This window comes from Apus apus, chromosome 1 (assembly GCF_020740795.1).
Source record: "Apus apus isolate bApuApu2 chromosome 1, bApuApu2.pri.cur, whole genome shotgun sequence".
NCBI lineage: Eukaryota > Metazoa > Chordata > Aves > Apodiformes > Apodidae > Apus > Apus apus.
In genome coordinates, this window is record NC_067282.1 from 148,149,508 (window position 1) to 148,171,316 (window position 21,809).

The window sequence follows — 21,809 nt, forward strand, 5'->3', positions numbered from 1 at the left end:
ACTCTACCAGAATCAAGTAAATATGAAAAATGTCCTCCTGTTTAATATCATTTGCTTGGTTCTTTTCACTGAGCCCAGCAATTAAGACAAAGATCCTGAACTCCTGATCAGAACAGACTAAGAATCCCCCATAGCTGTCCAAGGTCAAAGCCTGACAGTGACCTTTGTATTTGGCACTGAAGACCAAAATCCATTGCCATAGCACTTGGAGCTCAGTTACAATTTCTCCTTATGTATCTGAAAAGTGCCTGACATGCTGGGCACCACTATTTGTTAACAAGCCAGATTTTCTATTAGTTGGTTAAGTTTTGGACATAAATGTGCCACTTGATTTACTAGACTGAAATGACAAAAGACACATTAACTGCACAGGCTATCTTACAATCCATTCACTCCACAGTAATGTCTTTCAAAAGCTAATAACTTACAGCAGAATAATCCACATTGTTTTGTAAGCTAGCATATTAATTTTGATATATATTCTCTAGTACAACATACCTATAATGACTGTAAAGAGGTTTTTTTTGTTCTGATTTTAAACCTCTGGAGAAAGAGCTGAATATTATAAACATTAAATGTCTTCAGCTGCAGAATCAGTGTTCTTGTACTGCTGTCTTGGAAACAGAAATGCCGTGTGGGTATCAAATGAACTTTAATTAACTTTCAGTACATCAGCTTTTATTACCAGCTATGTGTTTGCTGATATTTGCACTACAGCAGGTTATCAGCAGCATACCCATCACCCCATGAAGACTGATTTGATTTAAAGTAGGAGGTCATTTTTCTGTAAAGGCTCAACTACAAAGAAACACAGCTTTCATGTCCATCACCCTGGTCTGCATGCCACAGAATTCAGGCTGCCAGAAGTGGTCGGAATATTTTGCCTCAGCCTGTGTCAAATATGCAGCAGCTCCTGAATTTCATGTCCCATCTGCCTCTCATCTCTAAACAACCTGGATTTTAGAATTTAAATTAACATCTAATAATCACAGATAGTATTATTTCTAATTCTGCCCTTGCATACCTAGCACAGAGTACACAGTGCCCTCCACCAATGAGCTTTTCTATACCCATTTAAACTTCTCTTTTTCTCCCTTTCTCCTTATAAGAAAATGCCTATGAATGGCCACTGAGTACTCTGGGACCATTTACCGTACTTGTACCAACAAACAAGGGACTCAAAGGTACAAATGTAAGTAAACAACAGAGAGGGTGTTTAATAAGGGGGTGTAACTCCTTCAGAAATCTTATCTGTGTTAAAAGTGGTTTGATTCAACAGATTCAGAGGTACTTTTTGCTCTAGAACACTTCTGGATGCATTTAAATCTAGGAGCCAGAATAGTGTTTTTCCTATCTGAAAGAAAAGCAAAATAATTTGGCAAGTCAGGGTAAAACATAGTCATCCATCAAGTAAGTTTTGGATTGTGCTACCTGCCTATGCTCAAGGGTTTTTCATTTAGTTGAGATGGGCTGAATTTAAAACTGCGTTTTCATCAGGGAGGCTTAGAGGTCACCTTCTGTGTAAGGGTGATAAAAATCTATGGTTTTAGTTAAAAAAAAAATAAAATGTGGCCTAATATACAAGTGATCAGCATCCATCACTTTCCACTGAAGTCAGGACAGCTCTGGAGGCATCTACTGCTCATGAAGGGACATAAGGGAGTGATCTGGTCTGGACTGAAACCAAGAAAGGCTTCCACTATGTTCATGCCCTATCACCTCACTTCAGAAGAAAACATGTAATTTCAGAATGTAACAGCTGGAGGGAAATGAGCATTCACCATGAGATATGTATATTGTTTTCACAGGAAGCTTGTATTGAAATAAACCTCTGTTCTTCTGCTCTTCTAGATAAAGGATCTTCTGAAAGAAAAACAGAAAGCACAATACTTTGTGAAACTCCATGTAATTGCTGGTCAGCTGAATACCAGTAGCTTGAATAATACTAATGTAATATATACTTTGACTGGCAAGTCAGGAGAGATATCAAAGGGAGAAAAGGTAAGTGGCCTTCCAGCCTATCTCAGCAACACTACTATTCTCTGTTTACTCTAACGAGAGTATGAAAGGTCTTTCCACAGCAAGATGTCAGGTTGCAGATAGCTGCTGGGTTATGAAATACCACAGCCATGGCCACGCATTGCAAGCAGTTCAAGTGAAACACCAAAGTCTCCACTAAAATCAGTGAAACAGAAATTACCTTTAGAGCTGCATCACCACTGAGTGACATAGAGATCTAACACAGATCGCTTTAAAAATGTTTGCTAAAATTAAAGTAATCTTAAATCTGCAAGCACAACCAACAAGGGCTGTGGGGGATCATTAAGAGAACCTTGGTGAACTAAGAGGGGTAAAAGCCCAGAGCTTCACAGAATCACGGAATGTTAGGGGTTGGAAAGGACCTCTGGAGATATCAAGTCCAACCCCCTTGCCAGGGGAGGACCACCACAGAATCTAGGGCAGGTCACACAGGAACACATCCAGTCTTGAAAGTCTCCAGAGGAGACTCCAAAATCTCTCTGGGCAGCCTGTTCCAGTGCTCTGTAATCCTCACAGTAAAGAGGTTTTTCCTCATGTTGAGGTGAAACTTCTTGTGTTCTAGTTTGCATCCATTGTCCCTTACTGGGAAGTGTATACTGGAAACCTGTGTGTGTACTGCTCACACAGAGCAAACACTGACTGCACTGCAGATCCCACCTCCCACTGAGGATCAGCATCCTTTGAATGACACAGGAAACTGGAGTCTTCAGTCTAAATCAAATGTACGTGGTAATTAATCATGAAAACCATGGAATAAAATTCATCACTACCCCAGCTTATTTGAGGTCAGAAAATATCATGGAAGTCTGACCTCACAGTTTTAAAAAAATTGTTCTCTACAGCTGCTATACTAGATTTTATAGTCTAGACTTCTTGCTCTTGGTCCATTAAACATCTGTTAATGACTTGACTACATGTGAAGGCTGAAATCAAGTACTCCTCATGCTTTTAGCATATCAGTGGCATCTGAGGAAAACTGTTTTATTGCTTTAATGAGTAGACACTCCATTCGTAACGGGAAAATATCACTGCTGTCTGAGGCCTGTGAGTTTCCTGCAGGCTTCAGCACAATGCAGAATCAGCAACATCTTGTTGTTTTAAATATACATATAATAAAAGGAAATGGGTTGTAACCCCTCAAGATTACAGGAGTTGACCCTTTCAGTACAATCACATTTTAAATAATTTCCTGGCAGACTTCTATGACTAGCAGTCATTGGAGCACTGTTTGGGACACTGCTCTGCCCACAGGACCTGTCCTTGTTTCTCGTCTGAGCTTTAATGTCCAGGAACAAAATAACATGTTCCTGATCCAAACTCAAAGGAATTTTTTCCATTTCCTTGATAAGCATTGGAAACAACCTCTAGCCTCTCCAGGTTTAAATGGTCCACATGTTGGCAAAGGAAGGGGGTATTAGATTTCATTCAACACTCATTCTCTCTCTGTTGTCATTCCATAATAAAGAGCTCACTGTCCATTGCCTGGTTTCTTTCAGGATAATCAACTAAGAATTAGAATCCAAGGAGGAAAGAGGAAAGGAAAACTTCTGCAGGGAAATATTATTGCTTCCAATGGGATTTTGCACATTATTGACAAAGCCATGGACAATGTGGAGCCAACATTTGAAAGCAGCAAAGAGGTGAGCTAAAAGCTACGTATGTGCAATGTCTGACTTTCTTTTAAAATAGTTTCACATTGAATGAAAGCAAAGCAGGATGACTGACAGCAGCTAAACAAGCTCTACTGAGCCATTGTGCATCAACTCAGAGAAGCAACATTCAAAGTGAAAAATAAAGGTGCAGTTTTCACTGCAAACAGGCATTTGCTCTTCTGCCAAGCTGGAGGATTTGGTTGTACTCACTGCATTGGAGTGTGTACTCACTGCATTTCAGTGGTTCCTTGGGAAACTGGCAGTCCCCATCAGTGCATCACACCGAATTCCAGAAAAACATACTCAAAGGAGGGACATTTGGACATATATTGGGCAACACTTGTATTCAAAGCAGCAATCCCTGCCCCAGAAAGGCTAATATTGTAAAAACTTCTTCTTTTATGCTTTAGGGGTTTTGGTGCCCTGCTTACTGTACTTCCTTGAGAGTTCACTTGTTATACAGTGTTTTTTTCAATCTTGTATAGAATCACAGAATGGTTTGTGTTGGAAGGAACTTTACAGATCACCTTGTTCCAAAGCCCCTGCATGCACAGGGACAACTTCCACTAGACCAGATTGCTCAAAGCCACATCAAGCCTGGCCTAGGGGTCTTATTTCTCTGTCTCATTTCTAATTGTGAATGAAGAAGTAGTAACACTTTCCCCATACACTCTCTGTATCTGTGATCACAGTATTTCAGGACAATGACAAACTCTAGGTCAGTATTAGCAGCAGGACAAGAGGCTTGCTTAAGCCTGAAGAAAAGGAAACTAAGGGGAGACCTCATCACTCTCAATAACTACCTGAAAGTAGGTTGGAGTGAGTTGGCTGTCAGTCTGTTCTCCCAAGTAACAAGCAATAGAACAAGAGGAAATGCCCTCAAGTTGTGCCAGGGAAGGTTTAGATTACGTATCAGGAAAAACTTCTTCACTGAAAGGGTTGTCAGGCATTGGAACAGGCAGCCCAAGGAAGTGGTGGAGTCACCATCCCTGGAGGTATTTAAAAGACATGTAGATGTGGTGCTTAGGACATGGTTTAGTGGTGGATTTGGCAGTGCAAGGTTAACAGGTGGACTTGATGATATTAAAGATCTTTTCCAACAAAATAATTCTATGACTTCAGCCATTTCCAGACACCACCAGCTACTCAAACAATAAGGAAAAGCAAATATATTCAATCTGTAATAACTGAGATTCATACAAATTCAAAAAGTCTCTCATAAGAAATGTTATTTATTCCATGTTCCCAACTAAAATAAATCTTACTTTCATTTTATTTCAGGAAACTATAATGTCAGTTCTTCAAGGTAATGGAAGATATAGCCAATTTACATCTTTGTTAGAGGTAAGGATCCAGAAAAGCAATTTCATTAATCCATTTTCAGACGCTCTTCAATATTAATACATAATTTCACTTTTGTTTTTAAACCAAAACAGAAAACTGGCCTGGGAATGGATTTACAGCAAGACAACAGACCTTTCACTGTCTTTGTTCCAAGCAACGAGGCTCTGAATAATATGAAATCTGAGGCTCTGGATTACCTGCTTTCTGCAGAGGTATAGTCTTTCTATAATGTAAATCTTTCTTAGATACAAGATATATATGTAGATGTGTAGTAGATGCACACATGCATCATTTTCCTGTGCTCATCTAGTTTCATGTTCTTGTAAACTAAGCTCCTCTGATCAAGACTTAGGCCATCTTTAACAATTTTAAATCAAGGTATCACCTAGAGAGGAATGGGATTTGGGATCCCCCATCCTATGAAGTTACATCAGTTCCTACCACCAGGTCCCTGCTCTTGCCCAGAGAGCCACATGGCAAAGCCCTAGATCCTCTCCTGTGAGATGTCACCCTTACCAGGGACAGACAGAGGGAGTACACACCACAGGGCAGGTTCCATGTTATTAGCTGAGCACCACCACTGACCCAGAGGTTTCTGATGAACCAGCTGGTGACACCATTCTCATCTCCATGTCCTCTCACAGACCAGGTTGGGTCTGTGTGACTCATTTTGGTCTAAAGTGCCATCTTTTCTGCTTTGGCAGGGTTCATGGAAGCTGCTGGAGCTGGTTCGTTACCACATTGTCTCCAATGCTGAGGTGAGCATGGCTGCTTTACTGACCTGGGGGTGTAAGAGCATTTTCAAACACTTTGCCACCCTGAGGGCAGGGTTTTCCCAAGAACAACCTCCACTCAGAGCTGCACAGCTAGGCTGCAAAGGGCAGCTATGCCTCTCCTTTTACTAAGGGTGTTCAAATAAAGGTCACTAAGAGAGAACACAAACCTTTCACCTCAGTGTCACTAATCTAAACAAAACCCTGGTAGGAGGCATGGGGTCGTTCTCAAATCAAGGCAAATTACAACTGTGTTGTGTCACACTAATGTGTTGCATCAAAGTAACTGTTTCCATTTTAAAATATACCTTTTGATGATGGGGATTTGCCCAATCGTAGGAAAAAAAAAAAAAATATATATATATATATATATATATATATATATATATATATATATATATATAAAATACATTAATATATTGACATCCTGAACCTAAGACCAGATACCTTAATCTGCTGTGGAGGAAGAACTGCTGTCAAAGGGTACTGGCAACTTGGCAGGGCTGCAGGAAGGAGTAACAGGAAATGTGTTTATTTCTATCAAAAATAAAGCACTCTCTGAGCCAAACCTGCTAAGAATAGTTTTCTGTTTATCTGACAAATGTCATTTTGTCATCCTCTAAGTAAGCCCCCCATTTGTCCCTCCTTTTTCTACTGGAAATGAAGAGCAGAACTCAGCAACACCACTAGCAACTAAGACTAGAGGAGGCTGAAGTTCATCCCACCCCAATGCCTGCTTCGGGGAAGGAAGGATGTGCTCATATCCTTAGTGAAAGGCTCCACTCACAGTGTCCAAGATGGAGGTCACTCCTGTTACAGACTGGGATCACAGGGAGCAGAGGCATGAGATGAGAGGCAATTTGGGGTTGTTTAGCCTGGAAAAGAGAAGACTTTAGGGAGACCTTAGAGCAGCCTTCCAGTACCTGAAGAGGCTACAGGAAACTTGGAGAGGGGCTTTATACAAGGGCATGGAGTACTAGGACAAAGAGGAATAGTTGTAAGCTGAAGGAGAGTAGATTTAGATTAGATATTAGGATGAAATTCTTTCATGTGAGGGTGGTGAGACACTGGAACACATTGGCTAAGGAAGATTTGGATGACCTCTCCCTGGAAGTGTTCAAGTCCAGGATGGATGGGGCTCTGAGCAACCTGGTGAGTGGGAGGTGTCCCTGCCCATGCAGAGAGGTTGGATCTAGATGATCTTTAAGGTCCCTTCCAATCCAAGTCATTCTATGATATGATATGATCCACATGTCCCTTCATGGGTTATCAGCACTGCCACTTCCATAATGATCTAAGGATGCAGACAAGGCTATTTTTAGGGAGAGGTGATAACTTTAGCTAGACTGTTTGTTATAATTAGAAGAAAAATTAATATCCTTTTGGGCAGCAAGCTCTTCAGATGTAGCCACCAGCAAGCTCAATGAAAGTTTTATCACTCTAACTTTGTTACACAAGCAAGTTAATCACTACGATGTTGCCCAGGTAGCTAGAGAAAAGCTGACAGAGTAATTCACTCATCCTAAAGAGAAAGGTGGTCTTCACCATTAAATCCATCTGGATTTGAAAGGAATAATGATATTACATTTCTTTCAATCAATTTATATTCATTTCAGCTAGAGGTTGCCAGCCTCATCTCAATGGAGCACATCAGAAGCATGGCAAAGCAGTTGATCTACTTTAACAGGACCAGCACTGTAAGTCAAAGGCAGCTTTCACCTGTGAACAGCACTTTCTGATTTAGGCAACTGTTTGCATGCAAGGGGAATAAAAAAGGGAGGAGTGGGGACATTAGCATTGGAATTTCCTGATATAATGAGGCAGAAATGTTCAACTTGCCATTCCCACCTACTGTTAGAAATTAGCATGATGCAGATCAAATGACTGGTATATGAGGGCAGCTTGCAGCTGCCTTTTTTCTAAGAATTAGCCTCAGTTCAGAAATGATCCTCATTTATCCTTTGCCTAGTTTAAAAAACAAACAAACAAACAAAAAAAAACTATTTAAGATATTTTCATCATTCTGTTTCATATTTTGCTTTAAAACTTCTCAGTGCACATCTAGTTATTCTTTCATTCCCTTTAATGTTATGGTCTTGGACCCTGATGAACCTAGTGAGCAAGTTTATAATGGTGCTGATTTGTCAGTACTTTTGCTAAGCCAGACTTGGTTGACGTGTTGAACTCTCTTCTGTTCCTTGTGTATTTTAGCCAAAACACATTCTAGAGAAGAGTCACATCTATGAAAACTCTTCTAAAGGCAGAGCAGTTGCATAAGTAAATGCAGAAAGAACACATTTTTTCTTGTTGTTTATTTCAGTAGATGACAGATTCTCTCCCATTTTTCTCCCTTTGTCAGAGAGAGAACCAAAGCATGTCTATGCCCATTGAAACCAATGTCTGAAGTAATCAGAAGTCTTCCCATTTTGGTCAGTGCTTCAGTCATCAGTTCCACAGGCTAACAGTGCCGCTGTTATCAACCAGCATCCATGAAGATGCATGACATATGCAGGCTTCTTGCATAAAACAAGCATAACAAAACCAGACAGCAATCAAAAATAAGTACGGCTAGAAAGTCTTGAAATTTAATTACCAGAAATTTAGAAGCTATAATAATGTTATTATTAATACTATTCTATTGTTTCACAGGGACAAGTCTTGGTGAGTGGAGAAGAAATGGAAGAAACAGATATTGTTGCAAAAAATGGTCGCATTTATACTCTTGCTGGAGTCCTTATCCCACCCACAATTGTTCCAATTCTACCACACCGGTGTGATGAGACAAGAAGTCAAGTCGCAATGGTAAGAGAATCACAACAAAACAACAGCTTTTAAGTGTTCCATATAGTGCATATCCCGCTTCCTCTGATATTGTCCCTAAAACTGGGGGTGTTTTTGAAAATTATTGTATCAATGACATACAGCCACTTGGCTGGCAGCACTGCACAGGTAAAAATAATTGGCAAACAGGGAACTCGCATGAGCACATCCTGTACCACTTTAATGCATCTAGCTCTTGCACTGGCCCTATTAAATATGTTGTCTCTCCAGTTAAGCATTTTCCTCTAGCTCTTGAATCCTACCTATGCATACAAGTACATGGCAAGCAGTGTGAAGTTCCCAGGGAAACTACTTCAGATCAGTATTTTCATTTCTACTAAATATGCAGGGAAAGGACCCAGCAATTAATATACTAGAAGTATTTCCTCTCCAGAAGCCACAGTTTCCCCTAGCTCTGCTTTCTTCCAGTTTTCTTCAAATTAGGAATTACGAAACTGTTTCATAATTCAAAGGGTGAATTTTGACATACCTTGTTCAGCTTGGTAACATAGTACAGGCCTTTACAGTCTGTAACATTCAGATACTATTTCTGGTAAGAAGACTGAGTATGAGACTGAGCTTTTAGTTTGCAGTAAACGTGGCACGATGGGCTGTTACTGGACCTTGTTCAAGCATGTGTTTGGGCCACTAACAGTTCCGGTACAGTAAAGGAAAACATTTACTATCTTAACTTTCAACAGTCCAGAACCACAGCCTTGAAAGAGGTTCCCAGCAGAGCTGGACAGCATCAAAATTTAATGACGAAAACACAAGAGCTGGCACTAAAGAACTATTACCTCTGGCAGTAACTATAAAGTGCCGCATGTGCAATATAATCATAAACTAGACAGAGCACTGAGCCACAAACTCCAATACAAAAAGCAATCAACACTTCACAAATTCAAATTACACTCCAGTAATTTGAATTCCCTATCAGGAACCTACCTATAAGCTGTGTCTGACATCAATCAATCCTAAAGCAATGCTATGAAAAATTATTCAAAGAAAAAACAAATAGCATCTGTCACAAAAATTTTTCCCCAAACTGAAGTCAGGAACTGCTGTCAGCTTTGAAAGCTTCATGCATAGTTTGAAATATAGTTTAATATCCAAGGCTTTAAGCAGAGCTCTGCTTAAAGGAGAATATTCACCAAGGAGAATACTAGAGAGAGCAGTGACTTTGCTGTTCTTACCTGCCATCGTGCATCTTCATCACTCTCAGAAAACAAGAGCAATGCCACCTCATAAATACCATTTGTGGCAACAGTGAAAAGTGGCAGATCTCACAGGAACTGGCTGTAGTACACACCTACGAGAACTGTACAATTCCCTAAAGCTGAAACCATTATGCCAACACATACATATCCATGTAACTGTACTTCAGTGCTGGCAATAACCACAAAACTCAGTATCTTGCTCCACGACTTCCCAGGAGTCATCACTCCCACATCAGACTTAGTGGAAGGGAATATACATCTACGTTTTGGACACTTTGGTGCCAAGAGAGTATCTTAATCTACTACTGAAAACAAGCAGATTGGACCTTGCATTGAGGTGCAGACACATCTCCCTGTCCTCACTCTGTGGCATGTCAGAGGGGAAAGACAGGACTCCTGTCCCCAAGAAAAGCAGGGAGCACGTACGTGTTGATGGCTGAGACCATCCCAGCTGGATAAAGGGAGCAAATAGGTGACACTAACTAGAAATGAGCAGCAGGAAACACTTTCCACAGCAATCAGCCAGATTTTTAAATTCTAAAGGAGCAAATTGCAGGGATTTTCAGAAACACAAAGAAAGCTAAGAGCTTGAGTCAGCTTCAACCATGACTACACAGCTTATCAAAGAGCTTTTTAAAACTCAAATATATTTGCAAAAATACATTTGACCCACAGACCTTTAAAACATAATAGTGGTTTTGGTACCTCAACTATTGGATGCCCAAATGCTTTTGTAACTCTGGACCTTTATTCTTTTAAGTGCTGTACGACATGAAGGACTACTAAATGCAAATCAGTACCTGATTCTTTCCCCCCAGGTTCAGTGATAAATCTGTGAGGAAAATGCCATAATGCAAGTTCATGGTCACTTCTCCAATAGCTATGAAACACGGTGAAGTAACACATCAGATGTCATCTCTTGAATTTATTCTAACTTGCTTGAAACACAAGGCATTAACAGTCATTAACAACATTGCTTTGACAAACTCCATATCCATGTACTGAAAGGCTCAGATTCTCTGAAGTTAATACGCATTGAGCTTATGAGAAGATTCACCTTTAAAACTGCCACTGGAGTTTATATCTCCTCAGCACTGCAATTGCCAGTCTCTGTCACCACCACCTGGTGACAAGTTAGCTAGTGGAGAAAGTCAACCAAAAGGTGAAGACATAAAAATAGCTATGTACTGCTGAATCATAGTGGAGTACAGGATCTGCAACATGGAAGCTAAGAATATTTTTCTCTTCAATGTCTATACACAAATTTCAGTTCATACTGTCTATATACAAGACAAAAAATGTTTGGTCTTCCTAGGAAGAAATAAAAATTCTCATGGAAGTTAAGTGGGCAGACTGCACTAGACCCTCAGACAATATTAATTCATATATTACACTGGGTTCACCAAAGGATGCCAGTGCATTTGTGCCCATGTTTATCTTCTGTTTAGGAAGCTTCCAGTTCTTTAAAAGAAGAGAGTGAGGGAAGGAGGAATGAAGAAAAAAAAAGGAAGGTGGAAATGAACAACCACTCAGCAAAAATCAGAACCAGTGGATATAGCCCTGGTGCTGTTTGGTTCCAGACCCACACTGCAACATTTAAAAGTCCTTAACAGATGTACTTAAAATTTACAGGGTATATCATCCATCAGCATGCATCTCAGTAGTTGGCACAAGGCCTTTTCAAATGCCTATCCTTATTGTTTCCATCTAGGGTGTCTGTGCAAGCTGTTGGTCACAAGCACTGGCTCCCTGTCCGCCTGATGCAAAGCCCATTGTAAGTGACAATTCCTGACAGATTCCACAGCTGTACAAAATGCGTAGAGGAAAGGGGTGTCCATGGGTTGATTACTGCTCTCCCAGCCCAGTGAGCAAAAGAACCAGATATGTATACAGGAGACTGCATAAAAATACAAATATAGACCATACTTTAATATCTTTTGGGCAATGAATGAAGCATCAAGTAATTTCAGCATTATTTTGTTTGCTATTGCAAGATCCTTCGTAGACTGCATAGAAGCTTCAACTCTCTCTCAGGTAAAGTAAGATCTATTTCAGATAGGCTTTGTCAGAAGAGAGAGAGGTAAAGAATGAGAATTGCTATGATTATGCTATGAGAGGTAGTAAAGGAAAAATAGGAAAGGGATACATGTAAAACAGACCTCACATCTGTTAAAAAATTCCTTTTGATTAAGCATCTTCCCAGAAGTAACTGTCTGCAGAAGCAGCTTCAGAAAGGATTGAAAATCTTCCATCTGCTTTGCATCTACAAGATGCAAATCTGGCTGCATATTTCTCCACATACAAAACCCAAGCCTGGCTACCAGAGGAATTTTATCCCCCATGTTATAAAAATTCACTGGTAGCTGATCCTATACGCATATGTTCAGTAATAGTGAAAAGAAAGTTCATATTATGAAAAAACAGTTATTTTAGAAATTTTAAAAATGCAATGTTATAGCAAGTTGCATTCTGTTCTCTAGTGAAATTATGTTGTGACGTTAAATTGTATCACAGAACTCTGCATTGCTTAGAAATACTAATTCTTGCATTTTGTGCATGTTCCAGCCTTTCTCAAAGCGGCGATGCATTATTGAAGGCCCGACCTTTCAAAAAACCGGCTGTGCTCGAGCCTGCAATATAACAATAAAGGTAGAGAGCTACACTTCCCTAAAGTGAAACATATATTAAATTTTCCAAAATACTGTCTTTAGCATTGGGAACTTCCCTTTTGGAATTCAGAGACATCTGGAGATGTCCGTGTAGTTTCTATATGCTCTACAGGGGGGCTGAGAGGAGCTACTGCAAATCTTAGAGCAAAATACCAGGCAAATTCCAGAGAGGTTTTTTAGCTGCCATACATTATTGACAACAATGTTCTCATATTGTGTAATACAGGAGTTTCCACATAAGGCTCCAAGACCAAATGTTGTTGTTGCCCGGTACAGCTCCATCCATGACAAGCAGGACAGCCTGGTCCCAGTCTCTCCGGTCTCAGGACTTCACACAATCTTGGGCGACAACAAATGAGAAACACTCTCAAGAGCTGCGTTCCACTTGCTTTGCTTGGCAAGTGTAGTCCTTACAGAATTCAGTAGCTCCTGGGAAGTACTTACAACTTTCTGGCTCCTGGGGCTCCTAAATAAGCTTCTGCATTTCATGAGCACCATTAGGCAACAAGCAGAGATCCATAAGCTTTTAGAGCCTTTTGCTGATTCCTGTTTCCTTTGAATCACACATCTGAACAAGGGTATTTTTCTGACACACTTTCTGTGCTCTTGATAAAGAAATAAATGGATCAAGCAGCCAATTAATGTTTAAAATAAAAGATGTGGCCAAGAAAAACATTTAGGGCTACATTAGTGGCTAAATCCCGTACTGGTGCAGAGGGAAAGACAGAAGATGAAAGCTGCATGACTAGCTTTCACAGTGTCTCACTGAGGGAACTAGAGGATGTGTTTTGCCCATCTTAGATGCAACAAAGACAGACTGCCTCTGAATTGCACTGCACTCCCACAGGCAAGTATCAGAGTGCACACAGTATGAGCAGACACACAATGGTACATTCATAACTGGTGACAGAACAAGGTTTTCTGACACCGGTGAATCTGATAAGAAAAAGGGAAGGATCTGGTGGTCTGTGTATCCCCTTCTTGGGCTGCCTGGTTCTAACAAGGCCATTGGCAGAGATGGTTCTGGTTCAACACAAACCTTTTATCATAGAATCATAGAAGAGCCAGCTACCCCTACAAGCCTTTGCCAGAGAGCCAAAATAGGTTGCAGAGCTGTCTTTTGTGCACTGCCTCTGCACTAAGGCACTGAAAAAGAGGATATTTGCTTTATTTCACAGGAACCAAAGTGTTGCAAAGGCTTCTTTGGCTCTGAGTGCAGTCCCTGCCCCGGAGGTTTCTCCAAACCTTGCTCAGGAAACGGGCAGGTAAGCAGAGAGTCCATCAACACCCTGCACTCCCCATGGGGGGACAGTATCCCAAAAGTCCCTAAAGCACTTCTGCACAGCAGAACACTGGGCTCCAGAAGAGCTGCACCCTCCATTCATGTCCAGTGCTGGCTGTGACTCCAGATTCAGTTATACAGAGGAGGGAAAATAAATCAGTCTCCTCTCAGATGCCCAAATTGCAGATTTCTGTGGTTCCAACACACAGGCAAGGCTAGGGTGGGGTATCTCTGATACTTTTACTTCACACAACACAAGACAGGGACCCAGCTCACTGTTCTCATTTTAAAATTGCAAAGGAAGGTAGAATCCACAGCAGCACAGTACAGGCACAGGGAAAGCTTTTGCTTTGAAAAACCTTTTTCATCAAAGCTGATGTTCTCTCTGGTAGTGTGTCAAATTCATACTGTGGATAGGCATATAGTCACACCTCTGGGGAAAGGATAAAGATTTATTTCAGTTTCTACATAGAAATTACCTTTCTTCCATATCACAGTGCATGGACGGCCTGAGTGGAAATGGGACCTGCATTTGTGCTCAGGCATTTCAAGGCTCACACTGTCAGTTCTGCTCAGACCCTGGCAAATATGGGCCTCAGTGTGACAAAGGTAGGTACAGCCATACTTCCTCCACCCAAGAGCATGGTCTATTTCTTTTGGTCCACAGTAACATTAAGGTAGGAGGTAAGTGCTCACTAAATAGTCTCTGCAGAGGATGAGCAAGATCTCTCTGGGGTATTTTAATTTCTTATTTCAAAGGGATATATGATAAGCCTGCAGTTAGTGAAAATCTCACTAACTTAATTGGGCTTTCTGCAGGGGGCCATAGCTTGCTTTATATTAATGTTTTGTTCTTTTAATTTGTCTCCCTCACACAAGTAACTGAAAAGAAAATCTTTGCTGTTCCATTCCCATCTGGCATTGCCCAAAACAGAACACATTCTGCCTGTAATGCCAAACATATGTAATCTAAGAACAACTAGATCTAGAAACATATTTTATTCAGGGTCACTTCATAACCATCTTCAGCAAATAATTTATGATTTATTGAATAGCTTATAGTTCTCTTTGTCAAACTATACTGCATTTGAGAGGCTACACAATATATAACATCAAATATAGACACATTCTCCACCTACAGAATAATTTTCAGTCTTTTTTGCTCTGAAGCAGCCTGTCATTCATGAAGCAGAGCTCACTCAAGGGTCCAGAGGTACATGGACAAAAAACAAAAGATAAATTCCACAAGCAGGGTGGCATTGCCTAAGCTCCTGTTCTGTCAAAGCAGTACTTGCTGGCTTCACTAGTCACCACTAGCACTTCATGGGATTGCAGAAGGCTTGCCTGTACGTCCTTTGGGCACATCTCAGTGCCTCTCAGCAGCACTAATCAGACAACACGTGGTAGGTCTGTACTGCTGCTCTGTCTGCTATCCCAGCACTGTCAAATTTGTAGGATTGTGGACTCAGGATTAAAAGGCTTTTTGTGTCACTGAGCGTGGGCCAAAAGCTGTGCAATGAAATAACTTTAGCATTAATAGCCTGGGACATAATATTTTGTTCCTACTTCTCTGAAGCCCTTCAACTTCCATTGGTAGATAACGGCATTTTAAATAGTTATCCATAGAACACATCTGAAAAGACATGGATATGATAAAGAAAGATTAAGTCCTCCAACAAAGTGAGACTTTAAAAATACAGAAGTTTAGGTTCTAGAAAAAAAAGAGGACCTGGTTCATAAGAAATGCTGGGTAAGGATAGATGCATTTTATACTATGGAACTGCACATGGCAATTTCTCTCTGGTAGAGTGTCTCTGTGTTTATGGGAAGTGTGATAACCGAATCGACAGCGATGGGATCTGCCTTCCTGGATCATGCAGAAGTGGATACACAGGGAAACTCTGTGATAAGCAGATTGTTCCCTGTGAGCCCTCCCTACAGCTCTGCCATGAGCATGCAGACTGCCAGCTTAGTGATGGTGCAGTGAGGTAAGTCAGTAACTTGCATCTAATTAACATTAACTAGGATCCAGCTCTTTCCTATTTGCTTGGTCAAAACAGCATCTTGTAGCAGGACACACGCATCAGCTACTGAAACACTGCTATGCAGCAAATAAGCATAAACACACACCAGATTGACCTTGAGTTGCAGGACAGTAATCAAGTTGTCAAGGCGTTATCATACGCCATATATTTAACACTGATAAGATAAATACAAATGGATCTGACCCTTGTTCAGAAGGCTGCCTTCCTACCAACACCTACAAAGGCTCTTAGAAACTGCTTATTTCTAACCATCTCTTAGTGAATTAGGAGCTTGAACCTTGTTGAAAAATAATTATATTCTCAAGCAGTTTGGGGACAGATAGCTCACACCAGTCAGCTCAGGCAAGATTTGCACACCACACCACTGTGGACTTCAGCACAGGCTCTCCAGGCCTGACAGACTGGTCACAAAAATCTGTTGCTGCTACAGCCACCTCATACTTGCCCAGCCCTCACAAGCAGCAAGTTTGCCTCTTGCCACAGTGTATTCATGAGTCACCACAGAAAGCAGAATCTGGGATGCTGTGTAACTCGAGTGCTTAAGAAATTCCCTCCAATATAGGTTAATCTTGGGGGTGGATCCAGGGAAAAGGGAGGCTTGTTGTCTTGCATGCATTTCAGGGAGAGAGCTATCTTCTGTGTCACTGAAAGAGAGAGCACCCCAACTCATCATTAACTTAGAACTATGAGCTCACCTTTGAAAATATCACATCAGCACAGAATTAATTTCACTCCCCATCTCATACACACAGAGTGGCTCTCTGATTTAATTTAATTAACCCAAGTCAATATTTTGGAAAAAAACTGTAATGTATGTGCTTAAGCTATTTGCATCATGAATCCAAGGTTGCCAATTTCAAGCTGCCTATAAATAGCTGTTACACGGAAAACAAACACTTCACTTTACAGCTGTCCTATCACATTTAATGCCTCCCTCCTCCTCTTGTCTCTATAGCTGCATTTGCAAACCCGGCTACGAGGGAGATGGCATGAGCTGCAGCAAAGTTGATCCTTGTGCTGCTTTAAACCCAGGTGGCTGTAATATCAATGTAAGTATGTGCTTTTCCTACAGAGCTTGACACCACAGAAACACAGGCAGTGGGAAAGGTTCAACCAGAATTTTTTTCAGAAGGAAGTCACAATTTTCACCGCAGTTTCAAGCTCTTTCCCCCAGTAGCAGCATCACTATTGCTTAGCCAAGCCTTACACCTAAGCCAGGTGCCACCTAATTGTCCTAAACAGATGCCTTGCATCCCTCCCAGGCCAAGTGCATCCAGATAGGCTCAGGAGAGCACACATGTGTCTGCCAGGCAGGATGGACAGGCAATGGAAGGGACTGCTCGGCCATCAACAACTGCCTGCTGCCCACTGCAGCAGGGTGTCACGAAAATGCCACCTGCATATATGTTGGGCCAGGTCAGGTATGTCCTGTCACATTCATTGATACCTTTGACACCTCTTCGCCCATTTTACTCTGCCAGTGCTTCCTACCCTGTTTTCTTCCCCAAATTCTCCTCTCCCTCCCAGCCACAAGGCTGTTTCCACAGGGCATGCTCTACCCAAAGCAGTCTCCTTCAGTTTCTACCTCAGTGCTCCCTCTCTCCTACGTGGTGGTGTTATGGAAGCAAATACTTTTAGTAAGTACATTAGATGATGTCAGATATAAAGGTCTTCTGGAGATATTAATCAGTCATTCCACTGAAGTCAATGGGGCTATGCAGAAACACAGAGAGACTAATTCACCACGCCTAGAATATGCACAGTATTTCAATCATTATAATGAATTTTTGTGTTTTATTGAAATGACAGAATGACTGCAAGTGTAAGGATGGATTTCGGGGAAATGGTATTGAATGCACACCCATAAACTCATGCCTGGAACAAAACGGAAAATGCCATCATCTGGTGAGTAATTAATCATTCCCTGAGCAAAATACTCAGATACATATCATGCCTTGCCTCCTCCACACACCATCAAGTTTCCTTGCTGTTTCAAGCCTGCAATTTCTGTTTGAGTTGGAGCAAAGCTTTCCAAGCAGTGCTACAAGCACCAAAAATGCTGTGTGAACCATGTCAGTAATGGTACATGTGCTGAGGACAGACAGAAAGGGCTGCTCCCAATTCTGCCTGTACAAAAGGACTGTCTCAAGCCTGGAGTAAATAAATCAACGAATGGTTTGGGTTGGAAGGGACCTTAAAGATCATCTAGTTCTAACCACCCTGCATTGGCAGGGACACATCCCACTAGATCGAGTTGTTCAGTGCCCCATCCAACCTGGCCTTGAGCACTTCCAGGGATGGTGCAGCTACAACATCCTTGCCAACCTGTTCCAGTGTCTCACCACACACACACTAAATAATTTCCTCCTATTGTCTAATATAAATCTCTCCTCTTCCAGCTTGAAACATTCCCCCTTGTCCTGTTGCTACATGTCCTTGTTAAAAGTCCCTCCACAGCTTTCCTGTAGGCCCCCTTCTGGTACTGGAAGGCCACTATAAGGTCTCCTCAGAACCTTCTCTTCTCTAGGCTGAACAATCCCAACTCTCTCAGCCTGTCTTCATAGGAGAGGTGTTCCAGCCCTGGTGCTTTGCTATCCAAAATTACAATTTGGATGCAACAGTCTGTGAGGCTTTATTGTGCTCTGTGGTGCCTGCAAGAGCCACACCAGCCCTGGGTGAAGGGACAGAGATAAAGGAAAGAGCTTGGGGGAGGAGAGGATGGGTTTGCAGTTATAGGGTGAAGAAACAGGGCCCAGGATACGTAGGCATGAAGTAAAAAAAGGTGCAGCAAAGCTTTAGACTCCTCGACTTAGTGCATGGTGGGCAGGTGAGGGGGTCATTGCCCCTCAGCTGGTGGAGTTTGTCTTACTAAGCGAGTGAGGACACACATGGAAAATGGTATGAAGACCCTTTGTTAAGGTTATTTGACATGTTCTTTCTTCTGGTTCAAAGGCAACTTGTCGATTTGAGTCATTGCGTGGCTGGGAGTGTGTTTGCCCAAAGGGCTATGAAGGAGATGGTAGAATATGCTATGGAAATGCTGCAGACGTAAGTAATATGGTCATCTTCTTTGAGCACAGGACCTACTGCACAGTTCTCACAGTGGATCTTAACCAGAGATATAGACAAGCCATTATGAACAGAAAAATATTATGCCCACCAATGCTATCTACTGACAGTGTTCCTGCTGGAGGCTCTTACCTGATACAAAAATGATCTGTTGTGTTTAAAAACATAGCTTGGAAAGGGGCTTAAGGGATCTGAGCATATTTCTTTAAGACAAATTGAAAGATGCCAGCCCCAGAGGCCTAACATGCAGAAGTGCTAAGCACTTGCCTCCCACCTGGGAGCTATGAGCACGCACCTCTTCTGATGTTCTGCCTTGAGGTCACTCTCAGTGGAAACAGCCAATTTATCATGTTAAAATAAACCACGCTTGCCAGCAGGCAAATGAAATCAAAATAAGTAAATTGGTGAAATAAATACACATTTAACAGCACAGGAAATATGAAAGTGTCAGCTGTCCCAGCCACTGGCAATAATCTTACATGGCTCTTAGCACTGTCTGCCATCTATCTCTGTTCAAAGTGCTGTGTCAGAATAAAGGCTCTCCACTTGCAGGATGATATGCAAGATGCTATACAAATACCAAACAGAACAACATATATTTTCCAATTAATTTTGCATTGAAAAAAAGGTTTAGGTTTACATTCCTCAAAAATTATCACTTAGCCTGGGGTTGGTACACATTATGTACATCTAATACACCTCAGCAATAGATGGCCTGATTTTCAAGAGAACTGTTAACTCACCATTCCCAGACACAGGGAATTAAACCACAGGTAGAGCATTAGTACTTTGGTACAGCTAATTATTGCTTGCATAACCATTGCTCTCTCTTTATAAACAGGAGTTATCTACTCTGTCAGAAGCAGCTGCATTTAACCAGTGGGTTAATGTAAGTAGACTTCATGGCTGATTTTTTAATATGTTCAAGTCAGCAGAAATACATAAGCCTTTTAGCCTTTAGAAATGGGAACCTCACAGCAGTATTCCCAACACACAGCAGAGGCCCAAGCTCTGGAAAGGCATCAGAGTGCCTCTCCCATCAGTCATGGCAAGGCTGATAACCTCATTCTCTATTTCTGCCTGAAAACCAAATTCTAGGCCGAAATTCAGGCAAGTGAGGAAGCTCCACAAGCAGAAGAGCAAGTCACAAGCCCATTCTCTGAGGCAGGGGCTAGATAAGCCTCGATTCATTCTGTACTTAAACACACTGCAGTCCAGATGACCAGCAGCAGGGTACAAGCAGAACCTGCATATGCACCCAGGTGGCTCCTTCCAGCTTCTCTTATGCAGTAAGACTACAAGTAAGTGGAGAGGGAAGGAAATGTCTTACTCTCCCCCATTTCAACTGATCCCAGAGCCAAGAAAACATGTTATGGCTGGTCAGGGTGCTGCTGCCACAGTCAGCAAGGAGGCAAAACTCATGTCTGTGTAGGCTCAGCTGAAGTGCAGGAAATGAACAGATTAACTTGTTTGGCTTCAGATTAAGGAAGAAACACCAATTTAGATTTAAAAAAAAATAAAAATAAACTTCTAGATAGATTGCCTACTTCTTATTTTCTCAAGCTATTATCTATTATTAGGGCAGTGGTAACATTAGAGTTCCTGCCCCAATGTGATTGGCACTGTATGGATAAAGATCAAAACCAGTTTCTCCCACAAAAATCTTAAAACCTAAATAGAAGAAGTGTATAGCAAATACATGGCAAACAGGGATACGTTAATGAATAGTATCAGAAGTCACAGCATATTAGCTGCTTGCAAGTTTTTTGAAGTTAGACAGCTCAGGGATCATTAAAGCACACAATTGCAACAGGGACCTCAGGGAGCTGCTGAAAAAAGAGGCCAGTGTGGCTAATTTAAATCAGTTATCTTCCTGGACCTGGGCTCAGGCTGCAGCACTGGACACTAAAGAGAAACTAAAAAAGTTAAAGAAATTAGCACAATAAAGGCTGTTCACTTGCTAATGTGCACTTTTGATAATGAAGGGGGATGGAATCAGGGAGCAGATTCTGTATAACCTATTGAAACAGGCATGTGGAAATTTCTCCTACATTTGGTATTCCTTAAATTAAATAATAGTAGCTACAAATATGAGCAAAATAGGGAGGTACATCCATCTATGGGGCTTTTTAACATCATACTTGAGCAGGAATGTGATGCTTACCACTTTTCATAACCAAATATTTTTCTTGCTGGCCAGGAAGGATGAGAAAGGAAAGTCTGTTGCTATTTCTATATTTAAATATTTGGAAGGTGACAGTGATGATGACTAGAAAGAAAGATGATCTTAACAGAGACAAAATTCCCAGCTATTTAAGGGAGCTGATTTTCTTCTCAACTTAAAACCCAGTATGGGTGTTGAAGGGCAATCCAAAACAAGCCAGGCAACATACTAGCTGCAAAAAGGTAGAACCCAAGCTCATATTGCTCCTTCAAGTTTTGCAGTATCTAAAAAAGCACTCTGGGGAGGCTGTGAAAAGTTTGGATAACCACATCTACAGCAAGATCATGTTCAAATCTTTAGCCTTCAGGTTTTGTACCCCACAAAAAAAAAAAAAAAAATCCTCAAAACTGCAAAAATCCTCTCCAGTGGAGGCTCTTTCCATCCTTAGGGTAGATGAAAACATATGGAAGGTGAATCAGGCACTGCGTACTGCAGAGCTCACATCCTTGGTCCAAAATTAGACCTGTCAGCAGCAATCCCCACTGCAGTGCTGGTGGGCACAGATGTCCCCTGGACATTTTGAGAAATCTCAGCCACGTTAAATAGCCTTATTCCAAATGGGAACACTGTGCCATGTGGGTTTCTTATTTCATGGTTCATAATGCTTCTATCTATTAAACTGCATGGAATGCTTTTTAAGAGCAGGTTACTTGAAGTTATCAGTAACCGGTAGC

General features: G+C 41.3%; 1 protein-coding gene across 1 annotated transcript in view; it reads left to right on the top strand.

Moving 5' to 3' along the window:
* The window catches only part of STAB2 (stabilin 2), an 88,300-nt gene that overhangs the window by 22,346 nt on the left and 44,145 nt on the right, over positions 1 to 21,809 (top strand). The window contains exons 11-28 of the mRNA XM_051621270.1: positions 1,110 to 1,192; positions 1,852 to 2,001; positions 3,537 to 3,680; positions 4,974 to 5,036; positions 5,129 to 5,248; positions 5,741 to 5,794; positions 7,426 to 7,506; positions 8,459 to 8,611; positions 11,558 to 11,620; positions 12,412 to 12,495; positions 13,694 to 13,780; positions 14,295 to 14,406; positions 15,605 to 15,785; positions 16,798 to 16,891; positions 17,105 to 17,263; positions 17,652 to 17,747; positions 18,795 to 18,890; positions 19,753 to 19,800. Coding sequence (XP_051477230.1) covers positions 1,110 to 1,192; positions 1,852 to 2,001; positions 3,537 to 3,680; positions 4,974 to 5,036; positions 5,129 to 5,248; positions 5,741 to 5,794; positions 7,426 to 7,506; positions 8,459 to 8,611; positions 11,558 to 11,620; positions 12,412 to 12,495; positions 13,694 to 13,780; positions 14,295 to 14,406; positions 15,605 to 15,785; positions 16,798 to 16,891; positions 17,105 to 17,263; positions 17,652 to 17,747; positions 18,795 to 18,890; positions 19,753 to 19,800 — 1,868 coding nt within the window. The remainder of the gene's footprint in view (positions 1 to 1,109; positions 1,193 to 1,851; positions 2,002 to 3,536; positions 3,681 to 4,973; positions 5,037 to 5,128; positions 5,249 to 5,740; positions 5,795 to 7,425; positions 7,507 to 8,458; positions 8,612 to 11,557; positions 11,621 to 12,411; positions 12,496 to 13,693; positions 13,781 to 14,294; positions 14,407 to 15,604; positions 15,786 to 16,797; positions 16,892 to 17,104; positions 17,264 to 17,651; positions 17,748 to 18,794; positions 18,891 to 19,752; positions 19,801 to 21,809) is intronic.